Source organism: Jatropha curcas, chromosome 2 (genome assembly GCF_041381405.1).
Source record: "Jatropha curcas cultivar XTBG-Jc1 chromosome 2, XTBG_Jcur_1.0, whole genome shotgun sequence".
Lineage (NCBI taxonomy): Eukaryota > Viridiplantae > Streptophyta > Magnoliopsida > Malpighiales > Euphorbiaceae > Jatropha > Jatropha curcas.
In genome coordinates, this window is record NC_143152.1 from 33,575,964 (window position 1) to 33,587,019 (window position 11,056).

Consider the following 11,056-nt stretch of genomic DNA (forward strand, 5'->3'; position numbering starts at 1 on the left):
TCTTGACAGAAATTACAAAAATAGGTGAAAGTACTTAGAATCAAGAAATGGTGGCAATTTGAACTTGCGAAAATTTTATGGTGCTAAATTACAAGAGAAAAACAAAAAAAGCAACGATACATATTTAGTCAAGAAACTCCTAAAGAATTTCTGCATGAACTTTCAGAGCAGTGGGAAACAGTAATTGGGGCTTCAACGTGCATTTTCAAACAACTGAACTCCAAAGCCAATATAGGTTTCGATAACATAACAGATATGCTTAGGTTCTGTCCATTATCAAGGAGTTTTCCATTACTAGAATCTGCAGATTGGCAATTGTGGTGGCCCAAAGGTTCTGTGTCATGCTTTGGCGCTTGCCGAGGGCCTGATACTTTCGCAGGCTGCATTGTTCGCACCCTGTGACAATCCATTTATTTTAGAAAGGACTATTCCACAATGAAATTTTAATTGGTTTTGTTACTTATGCCATACAGATTTCAGGTTATTGTTACTTGAAATTACCCAAAAGCCTTAAGATTTTTTAGCCATTTAAGCATGCCTCCTTGAGCATCATATAGAATGAGGACCCAAGATTGCTTCTCTTACACCCTTTTTCATTGGCTTTTGCAAATGCAGTTATATAGCCAAATATATATTATCCCTTTGCATCGAAAGAAATATATCCTCTGTCCCCCCACAGCATCAGCAAACAATTATTAGCAAAAAAGAAAAAGGTACCTGCACTCAATATTGCATGAGTACTTCAGAAGGTTGGGATTATGCATTGTACGCCCACTGCATTCTCACAACATAAATAATTTAAGTCATACAACCAACCAGGTGATTCTCTAAACACCAACCACCTTGAAATTTACCTAAAACTTGGTAGTGACATTTTGATTGCTGGCCCCATCCCCTTGTCCAGTTTGAACCCTGGGCCTGCCATCAAAAAGTTTGTGAACCCAAAGGGAAGAAAGAAAATGCATAATGAGACCAGTAAAGCTCCTTTAAAGGAAAAAATGTTATGATTAGAAATAATTTCTGATGAGAAAATTCTTGCCTAACGTTTAGCTAAATCTCTTGATATGGCAGAAATTGAGTTCTATAGAGAAGGAAGGTAGCACGCAAACAAATCAACAATCTGATGCGGACACAATGAGAGGCTAATCTCATTGTAACTGAAACAAGCAAGTGCTTTTTTCTTTTCTTGTAATGGAAAAATGCTAAAGCAACTATTTTTATTGCACCAGAGTATAAGTTTGAGTACAAACAACTCACCAAAAGTTGGAAGGTTGATTTCGCAGATGTTTATTGCACGAGGACCATTGATCTCAGTTACTTGAACATCCATGCCACCATTGGGTGTAGAGGATGCAGTATCTAAGCCAATCATGCTGAGAAAGCGATTAAATTTACTTGTTTGCTGCCTCGGAATCCCTTCGATTCTCTGTTTCAAACGATGCATATTACAGAAATGTTCTATGGTTGTCAAGTGCTAGCAGATTAGAAACAAAGAAAATTGAGATATATTGTGGTTTGAAAAGTTGAAAAGAAAAAATGGAAGGACAAAGTTCACACCTTTGAAAACTTGGCAACATGACTGGGGAGCCCTACTTCCTGCGAGAGAGAAAGATAAGAAATAAGATGTCAATTATTATACTTGTAGTATAATAAAATGTTCCGGTCAAAACCAAATAAATTCCACCCATACAAAACATAAAAACCCAAAAGTTTCAGAATAATTTGGTGACCTTCTACCTTTCTTCCATGATCACAAGCATCATTGCTGCTCACAAGCACTCTGGCTGCCCATCTGTTGACAAAAGTTGGAAATTCTTACACTATAAATTCCAAACTACAATATCAAACAGTTTACTTATTCCTCAAAAAGGAAACTTTTTGACATCTACAAACAATGGGTTTTAGCTTTGAGGCCCAATGATAGGGAACGTGCTAAGTTATAAGGTTGACTGACCCAACAATAATAATACAAATATATATACACATAATAGTTGAAAAAACCAGGCCTTGTGGAACTGGGACAAAGAAAACTTCTCCACAGATTTGGGCCTGCTATATATATATATATATATATATTGGTACTATAGAAATTTGAACCAGAAAAAGAGATAAAACAGGAAGAGAGAAGATGTTAAACATACGCGCAGGATGTTGGAGGGTTCCACACGATTCCCGCTATCACCACTAGCTGTGGATAGAAAAAAACTATTATGAACTGACTGATTGGACTTACAAAAGCAGCTTATCAACTATTTTTCATTTCATCAGATGACTAATTAATCACCAGAAAACTGATTCAGAACTTCAAAAGGCAAAATTTAAAAACTAATTATAACCTCATCGAATGCCCCTGCCGGACTTTCTTCGTAGTTGGCAAGAAAAAACCCTCCAAGAGTATACCTGTAGCGGTGAAAAATGAAATTCTTGCCTTCAAAATGAATTACTTCATAATGAACATCTAGATATTATCAATATTATATGTACCCAAAAGCTTCAACTAATCTAAACTCTTTTGGAATGAATGTTCGAGCTGTTTCTGCTTTCACAAGGTGAAGCTGGTACAAGGCACTGAAATGACCATTCCCATCATTAAAAATAAAATAATTAATAATATCAAACAACCTCCATGGTTGTTACTGATATGTAATGAAAATTAATTAACAGAAAAGAAAGAAAGAGTTGGGGCATAGACATAAATACCTGCCTTTGAATACCCAAGGAGGCTTGCCGTAACCTGAAGAACATTTTGTTTCTGCAACTCCCATGATTTCAGATATATATGCAGTGTATTTTGCAAGACCTGGAGATGCCAATATATACAGCAATTCAAACTCCAAACCACGATACCCAACGAAATGCAGTAACTTCCATTCTTTTATTTGACTAAAAAACTTCATAAACAATTAACAGATCTTGTTCTTCTGCATTGCCCTGTAGTATCATATTTACTTCGCAACCAAAGAAAATTCATCTTCGTACTCGAGATTTGAAGGAATTAAATACACGCATGAATACTATCCTATGAAAAATCAAGAAATTTTTACACCCAGATGCTTCAACTTTAGGATTAGAACGCAGTTGTTATAGAGAAACTAAACTCGCAAGAATCCAATAAACTAATGGAAGTTTAGCACACAAGAAGAGACCGGGAAGTAGACATAGATATACCCAAAAAACAAAGCAGTAATCTTATCATATAATGAACATAAAAAAAAAAAAAAAAAAAAGAAAGAAAGAAAGAAAGAAAGAAAGAAAGAATTTCCGTTACTTGGAAAGTGAGAAGTGGCTAGTGGAAATTGTGGATATAGCTGACAGTGGCGTGAAATTCAGTAAAATTTGAGTGAAAGATGCAGAATTTATGGGAAAGAAAAAAGAGAGAGAAACTAGATGGAGAAGTTAGGCAGTAGGAGGTCGTGAGCTAAGCAATCAGAAACAAGCGCAAGTGGATAGGCTTTATCCATCCATTCATTTCATTTTTATCAGAATAATAATAATTCCTTACGTGAGCTTTTCATTGGCGCCAACCGGATTTAACAATACCATCAACAATACATTTACGAGATTGATCCACTTTTATTTATATAGTTATTTGAAAACTTTCAGGAAAAAAAAAAAAATTTAATCAACTAAAATTATGATTTAAACCCAACTTGGTGTCATATTTTAATCATTAAATATTATATTTACTTTTTTCAGATATTTCCAATATAATTATAAAAGATGTAATCTACAACAGAATTAATATTATTAAATCATAAGACAGCCTTCTGAATGGCAAGAACAGAACCTGATCTGATGATTCAGATATACAGCTACCGCCAACTATCCATCAATAGGAACCCACTCAATTTTAGAATTCCATTTCAGGAGTTTATAAAATGTAATGGAATTAGGTTGCCCTAAAACTAACACCTGGCATGCTATTGCTGCTTTAGCAAATGAGAAATTTGGTGGTTTTTTGAATAATTAATCAATTTTAATTCTGTGATAATCTAGTTTAAGCAGATTGTTTTTCTTTTTCTTTTTTTTAAAAAAAAAAATGGAAAAACCAAAAAAGTTAAAGACAGTCCTCCAAAATGGACGCATGCCTTGACCCATCAAATCACAAGCCAACATACGATATAGTTAATATCAGACGATGACAGGACGACTTTCGTCGAATCGACCGACAGATTTCTTTTAGGGTATGTAATTGTATATGAAGTCTTGGTTTCTTTTTTTCTTTCGTCTTGGACCCAAATGGGCTTTGACTTTATCTTAATCAATATTTGACTAAACCAAAACCAAGAGAGGCTATATTTATTTTCCCAGTGATCAACTCAAACATGTCCATGGGCCTAAAAGCTCTGCCCATTAGCAACTGAAGCTTGTGCTACCTATTTGCGAATTCCAATTCCGAGTATGGTGGAGAGGTTCTTCCATGGCGGCCAAACGGATTATCGCCGCCACCTGTCCAACCCAATTATGCTTCTCTCTGGTCCTCCTTCTTGGTTTGTGCTAATGACCTTTCCTTCTCTCTTCCTAATTAGAAGAATTAAGTTGTCATTCAACTGGGCCAATTTTGCAGCGGGAAAACGTCTCTGCTGTTCCAGTTCGCATTGAATACCGCCATAGCTGAGGGAAATGAAGCTGGCAACCCAGCAGTGATCTTCATATGCAACCGCAGCAAGTTAGAAAGCAAACCCCCTTATCTTTCTCATGTACTGCTGGATCTATTTCCCTGATTACTCTCTTGAAATTTTGTCTCCTTTTCTTTTCCTAATTTTATGGGTTAATTTTCAGGGTATTGACCCATCTTCTGATGCCTTCCAACGCGTACAGATGAAGTAAAGAACTTCTCAACTCTTTCGTACTCGTTGATGTTCCCTTTTTCCCTGTTATTATTGGTTTGTTTTTTCTGAGGTCTAAAGGTATGTGGATGATGACGAAGGGATCAAGAAGTACTTTGCTGCATTCCACCTGTATGATAAATTTCCAGCAGCTGTGATTATTGATGATTTTGGAGACTTTTTCAACGAAAGGTGTGTGCTTTATTAGTGTGAGATTCTTACCACATTTGCATTCTTTTTTTTTCCAATTGATTTTACTTTCGAAAATCTGTTAGGGTATGTCAAGAGAAATATGGGAATCCTCGCGGAAGGGACTTGGCAATGGTTCGGATTCTTGCTTTGAGCCAAAATGCAGCAATGCATGCCAAGTGAGTTTTAGTTACTAAGAAGCGAGGCTTAACTCTTATATTATAACTATTTTTATTTGCAATTGCAAGCGCTAATCTATGGTTTCTCTTTGACTAGTGAAAAAGGAAATTTCAAGCTTTTGCTTTCTGATACCCACCATGGGGACTCCCCAAGGTTGCTTTTCATCTATAAACGATGGGTTTCATCTATTTTCACCATCAAAGGTTTGCACTATAATAAAGCTGTGATTTCTGGGAAATGGATTTTTTTCGTATTGTTTGTTACTTTTGGTTGCTTACATATAAATAAGAAGATTGAACTTTAATGTTGAAGGTGATGGCAAAGGATCCTTTCTTCTGAGAAGAAACAGGAATTTGGCAAGTGGGAAATGTGAGAGGAAAAGGACTGCCAAGTACTCCATAGCTCTTCAATATTTATTTTTGGAGGGCTTCGTTGAAGATGATGAGAATAAACCAGATTGTTCCTAATTAATTCCGGCACCATATGGAATGTCGATTCTCAGTTTTCCAGACAGAAAACTATTTTTCTTTTCCATGATATGACTTGTAAAATATGTGAAAATCTTTCATAAGAAAGTCAAGACCTTTTCTATAACAATCAAGTAGTGGAAATGAAAATAATGACATTTGGATTGTAATATGAGAAGCAGAAGGTCAGAAGAAGAATATGAACATGAATGTGATGATCACCATGTAATATAAGTGCAAGCAAAACAACTACTCTAATCATTGTTGATCTTATCACTAAGACTTGCATTATTTCCAAATGGGTTGATATAACGTCACTATCAACGTCCACCCTCCAACATGACAAACTAAATACAAATAAATAAATATATTCATCCACATTAAGATTTTGCTAAAGCCCTGCCATACACGATAATAATAATTAAGCCTTAATTTCAAATCCACTATATGAATCTTTTATTAATATTATTATTATTTTCACTTTGTTCAATGATAGCAAGAAATAATAAATGTAAGGGTAAGTAATGTTTAAATAATTCAGAATAAGGTTGTAGCCGCAAACTGACAAAATGAAAGCAATGGCCTAATCTTTAGACAGAAAATAAAATGATACTGATATATTAACAGTAGGCATTTTAGACAAAGATTCGCAACCACAGCTGTAATTTGATCTTCTTTTCTTTTTCTTTTTCTTTTTCTTTTTTGTTTTCTGCTTTCCCAATTCACCCTTTTGGAGCATGCATTTGTATTTGGCCCCACTGACATACTTTCCATGCTCCCTAGGGCATGCACTCTTCATGGGGTACATTTTGTCCCACAATTCAGCAATTACAAACTTAATTTACTGCAATCAACTTTTCACTCTTAAGAACATCAAAGCATTATCACTAAAAAAATTCCTTTTCTTGAAAGAGTGAAGACACCAATCACTAAATAAAGAAGAGCAATATGTGACCTGCATCTGAAAATTTTTCTTGATTGTCTAGTTTTCTCCTGTGGCCACAGCCCCAGGCCAAAGCATGTGTATTTTATCATGCAAAATTTATGGCAAAGCTAATTAGATTAAGGTGACATGTGCAGATGGTTTGTGCATCATAAAGAAGAAATGTGTGTTCTCCATTAAACTAAGAAGCAATAGCAGAACTTCTTGTAGGCAAATCTTGCCTTTAGCACCTCGACCAAATCGGGTTTTTCAATAGGTTAAACTTCAAGAAATGGATGATCCCGGAATATTCAACTGCATACTATAATACCTGTTCGATCAAAATGACCAGGCGCTATCCTAAACATTGGCATTCTGCCTGCAAGCAATCAACGAGAACCATTCCACCATTCTAATTTGATGCAAGAATGTTAAAAGCTCCAAGCAATGCTCTAGGCCTCATGGCCCATTTGGCAAGACATCTACATGATTTTTTCAAGGTAAAAGGGCTTGTCACTTCAGAAAAGTTCTGTCCAAGTACAGACAGCCAACAGTACAATACCCCACCATCATTTTTTGAGAACACAATAATAGAGATATGTCCCACGCAGTCATTGATAAAACAGTTCTTTCTCTCGCGTAAGTAAGTCCCTTGACTATATCAATCCTCAATTACAGTCACAAGTCGTGTACACAAAACTGTATGATATGATTAGCAATACAAATTCAAGAAATAGAAACTAAGCAAAAAGGCCACAACTTTATGCAGCTATCTAAGGTCTTTTCGCAATTTGTTAACAAGTTAAAGCCCCCATCAGAATTGCAAACCAAACCTTCAAAGCAGAAACCTGATTTCCAAAATTTGCATACCACAGTTTAGCGAAAATACTTACATTCCTGTTAAAAACTGTGCAGTTGGGACAGCATGAGCACAAGTTCATCACTAGAAGGCCTATCCGCTGGCAAATCTGATAGGCATATGACAGCAATTCTAACTGCCATGAGCATCTCATCTTCTTCACCTTCTTCTCCGAGTATACTCTTGTCAAGTGCTTCCCTTGCCTCCCCGGCTTGCTGCAAATGCTGAAGCCAACGACCTAAGCTACCTCCACTAGTTGCTTCCCCAAAGAATGGGTCGGTAGGGTCTCTCCCAGTTAACAAAACACCCAATATCATCCCAAAGCTAAATACATCACTCTTATCAGTATACCTAGTCAAATTTGGAAGAAAATCACCTTTATCAGAATTCAAGGTGTGATTAAAACGGAAAAAAAATAAAAAATAAAAAAGACAAAAGAATGGAAGGCATACATCTCAAGAACAATTAAAGCTAGAGAAAGGCCAATCATAGATTCGAAACAACTAACTGATATCAAGAAATCCCATAGAGCAGAATTAGTGGGGACCAAACTTCTTAAACAGACTTTCTTTTCAATTAACAAAGCGTATATCTTTCTCATAATACAGAAAACAATAGAAACACTATTAAATAGAAAGAAGTCATGGAAAAAATAGCGTCAATGAACTGCCACTTAATGTGGGTATATCTTGTTGTTTACAGTCTATATTTAATGTTGAGGGATGAAAAATGCTATGCCATCAAGTTGCATAAAACGCAGAAACTTTAAGCTTAAAAGGGAAACCATAAACACATAATCAATAACAACGAAGTACAATTAAGTTGCTGATTAGAAATGCAATAATTAGCATATACGTAAGTTTAATTAGACTTAAGAGAGGCATTGATATCAAAGATGAAGTTTAACCACCATAATCTCAGAAATGACCAATATTGCAAAGGATTTTCCATTAAAAATAAAGTTGTAAATATAAATAAGAAATTTATGTACCTGGAATTCTGGAGACATTCAGGAGCGCTGTAGCCAGATGTGGCTCTATCCAAATTGGGCATGAGCTTAGCCAATCCACAATCTGCCAACCTTGGCTCAAATTCAGCATCCAACATCACATTTGTAGGCTTCAAATTAAAATGCAAAATATGAGGGACACATTCAAAGTGAAGATATCGAAGCCCCTTAACAACCCCAACTGCAATCCGAAGGCGAACTTCCCAACTGAGCTGCAACTGATTGTCTCTCACTCTATTCATTGCATCTTCAAGACTACCAGTTGGCACAAAATCGTAGACCAGAGAAAACCTATCAGATTCTCGAACATAAGCTCTTAAACTCATCAAATTCCTGTGTCTCAAGCTAGCTAGTCTTTCTAACTCCCGCTGTATCCTTCGCTTGAGAGACTTGCTTTGCCTCTCCGGCGAACCGCTCTCAAATGGTTCTAGCCTCTTGACAACAACTGTGAGCCCATTGTCTAAAACCGTCCTGTAGTATTTACCGTTTGAGCTGGAACCCAGCAACTGGTTTTCGCTTGCAAGAGCTGATTGAAGAGTTTTGGGAGCGATTTTTGGAGAAAATATAACAGGGCCTTTGAGGATTGGAGTTCGGTTCATATAACGAATCAAACAACGGACCGCAAAAGCGCAAAGAATGGTTCCTGTTAATCCAGTTAAGACTCCTAAAACGATACTAAGAAGGATCCTTTTGAGCCCTGAACTGAAATGAGGAGGTCTAGAAGGCGATGGAATTTCAGTAGAGAGGTGTCTTGTCCTTTTAGTCCTACTTTCTTGGCATTGTACCAATATGGGGTGAAAGCAAAAACTCAACAACAAAAGCATAGCTGTGACTTTGGTGGTGGTATGTTGGGGACTGTATCTTCTTTTCTCCATAGGACTAATAAAAGCCCCACAAGCACAAAGATCCTCCTATAAATGGAAGCAGAAGCTCAAAGCCAAAACAACCGTGAAAGTGCAAACCAACATCTTCAATCCAGAAACTCCATTTTTAGTCCAAGACCAACACTCCACCGGCATCAAGTTTCAATTTTTCCAATCATAAAAGTCAAACTCAAAGTAGCTTCAAAATGAACAAGAGGTTTAACGCCACTACCTCCTTTTTGGGAGGAGGGAGCTACCCGAAAGCAAATATAGATAGAGTTGAGTGACTGAGCTAGAGGAAGGCTTTCAAGTGCTTCGAAATGATAAGGAATAGAGCATATGGGATAAAAATCGAATTTTAACTCAATATCTTCGCAAGAAAGACGCTAAAGAATCACATCTCCATCGATTCCCATTTCTCTGAGGCTAAAGTCGTGACCTTTCTACATGAGTTTGGCATCCAAAGGTGAAAAACGCTCAACAGTAAAAAACTGGCAAATTAGTGAGAGAGGTGTATACCAAAAAAGAAGACGCAAAAATTCAATCTTGCCTCATTGCAAATATGCAGGAACTTGGAGCGAGGAGGAAGAAAGAGTCGTATTCTATGTTTCCTTTGAAGCAAAACAAAAACCCAAATAATTTCTTCATGAAAATGAGAAGACAAGTCCTGATATAGTAGGTGAGAAAAGAAACACGCTCACAGGCACAGCTACCAGCCTGCGCCTCTTTCTGTCTCCCTCTATCTATCTCTTATACGGAGAGGGTAAGGGTAGTCACATAATGTATATGTTCTCAAAATAAAATAATAGTGCAATAATTTGAAAAAAAAAAAAAAACTGTTTGGTCGTATTTACAGAGTACAGAATACAGAGGAGTGCGTGGAGGTGGGATTGGGAAGAGGACCATTCTTCTCTCTGGACGAAACAAGGGGTCCCCTTAACCTTCCCGCCTTTCAGAGTGAGGAGATGACCTCCTCAAGAGAGGCGGGGTCCATTGCCACGTCGACAGAAGAGTCGCCTCATGTCCCTATCACGAGACCGAAAGAGAAACATCGAACCGTGTGCGACAAGGAGGATCACCAGCATCATCACCGTTGGTGGAGCTGTTGATGAAATCCGGACCGTTAATATTGAAGCAAGGGAATTTGTGCGAAACTAGGATTTTGGTATTTAAAAATAATAGTGAATAAAAAAGGGGTGTCTTATCGTGGGATTAGTAAAGTTTATAGCTTTTTGATGTGAGAATAATTGCTTTCCATTTCCACTCCACGTTTTTTCTAAACATGTTCATTATTCATTCATATTCATTCAATAATCTGAGTTGTATATCTTTTACGTCTTTTATTCTAATCTCTCTCTCTCTTTTTTATTTTTTTAATACAACTGCTTTACAAATTTGGTGCATCTTGGTTTGTCTACAGGGACGTGGAAAAGAGCGGCACCTGCGTACGTGTACTTCTTTTAAGGAAAATGGGTTTAAACCTTTTTTTTTCCCTCGCCGTTCACTGTGCAGTTTTTACTGCATACAATGAAGAAGTATATTATCAGTTTCAGCTGAAAATTGACCCTAAATCAAATCAAATCAAATCAGACAAAGAATCTTTCAAAGGTTAATCCAAAAATTGAACATTTGATATATACTGTAATAGTTGTGAAATTATTTGAAATAGCGCCTGATAATATCTATTTTTGATTTGTTACATTACATGTATTGAAAAATAGAAAATACTTTCTTAATT

General features: G+C 36.6%; 3 protein-coding genes across 6 annotated transcripts; 1 reads left to right on the forward strand and 2 right to left on the reverse strand.

Moving 5' to 3' along the window:
- Positions 1–34: 34 nt before the first annotated feature.
- Positions 35–3,450, reverse strand: LOC105647312 (protein NEOXANTHIN-DEFICIENT 1). 4 transcript variants are annotated; one of them, XM_012233338.4, is made up of 11 exons: positions 3,269–3,446; positions 2,705–2,800; positions 2,485–2,568; positions 2,337–2,400; positions 2,142–2,188; positions 1,738–1,792; positions 1,558–1,596; positions 1,258–1,426; positions 855–918; positions 718–774; positions 35–396 (listed from the first exon to the last, which is right to left on the reverse strand). In XM_012233338.4, the coding sequence occupies exons 2-11, from the start codon at positions 2,743–2,745 to the stop codon at positions 129–131; spliced, it is 888 nt and encodes a 295-aa protein (XP_012088728.1). In that variant the 5' UTR covers positions 2,746–2,800; positions 3,269–3,446; the 3' UTR covers positions 35–128. The 4 variants fall into 4 exon arrangements, with proteins under 4 accessions (XP_012088728.1, XP_020540377.1, XP_020540375.1 ...); XM_020684718.3 differs by lacking the exon at positions 2,485–2,568 and having other exon boundaries at positions 2,701–2,800; positions 3,269–3,450; XM_020684716.3 differs by lacking the exon at positions 3,269–3,446 and having other exon boundaries at positions 2,701–3,224.
- An 854-nt stretch (positions 3,451–4,304) lies between these two features.
- LOC105647311 (tRNA dimethylallyltransferase) lies at positions 4,305–5,835 on the forward strand. The gene is made up of 7 exons (XM_012233336.4): positions 4,305–4,490; positions 4,568–4,700; positions 4,783–4,826; positions 4,911–5,021; positions 5,105–5,197; positions 5,295–5,401; positions 5,511–5,835. Exons 1-7 carry the CDS (start codon positions 4,402–4,404, stop codon positions 5,663–5,665), a joined length of 732 nt encoding a protein of 243 aa, XP_012088726.1. The 5' UTR covers positions 4,305–4,401; the 3' UTR covers positions 5,666–5,835.
- Positions 5,836–7,201: 1,366 nt separating this feature from the next.
- On the reverse strand, positions 7,202–10,633 carry CRN (Protein kinase superfamily protein). The gene is made up of 2 exons (XM_012233333.4): positions 8,438–10,633; positions 7,202–7,797 (listed from the first exon to the last, which is right to left on the reverse strand). Exons 1-2 carry the CDS (start codon positions 9,328–9,330, stop codon positions 7,488–7,490), a joined length of 1,203 nt encoding a protein of 400 aa, XP_012088723.1. The 5' UTR covers positions 9,331–10,633; the 3' UTR covers positions 7,202–7,487.
- Between the last annotated feature and the right edge of the window lie 423 nt (positions 10,634–11,056).

Coding starts and splice junctions, on each gene's coding strand:
- LOC105647312 (XM_020684716.3), bottom strand. CDS start 2,897: ATGAAGTTTTTTAGTCAAATAAAAGAATGGAAGTTACTGCATTTCGTT. Junction 2,401..2,484: donor AGATTAGTTGAAGCTTTTGG/GTACATATAATA, acceptor TCACCGCTACAG/GTATACTCTTGGAGGGTTTT. Junction 1,427..1,557: donor ATGTTGCCAAGTTTTCAAAG/GTGTGAACTTTG, acceptor CGTTTGAAACAG/AGAATCGAAGGGATTCCGAG.
- LOC105647311 (XM_012233336.4), top strand. CDS start 4,402: ATGGTGGAGAGGTTCTTCCATGGCGGCCAAACGGATTATCGCCGCCAC. Junction 4,701..4,782: donor AACCCCCTTATCTTTCTCAT/GTACTGCTGGAT, acceptor GTTAATTTTCAG/GGTATTGACCCATCTTCTGA. Junction 5,022..5,104: donor GGAGACTTTTTCAACGAAAG/GTGTGTGCTTTA, acceptor AAAATCTGTTAG/GGTATGTCAAGAGAAATATG.
- CRN (XM_012233333.4), bottom strand. CDS start 9,330: ATGGAGAAAAGAAGATACAGTCCCCAACATACCACCACCAAAGTCACA. Junction 7,798..8,437: donor GAATGTCTCCAGAATTCCAG/GTACATAAATTT, acceptor AAATTTGACTAG/GTATACTGATAAGAGTGATG.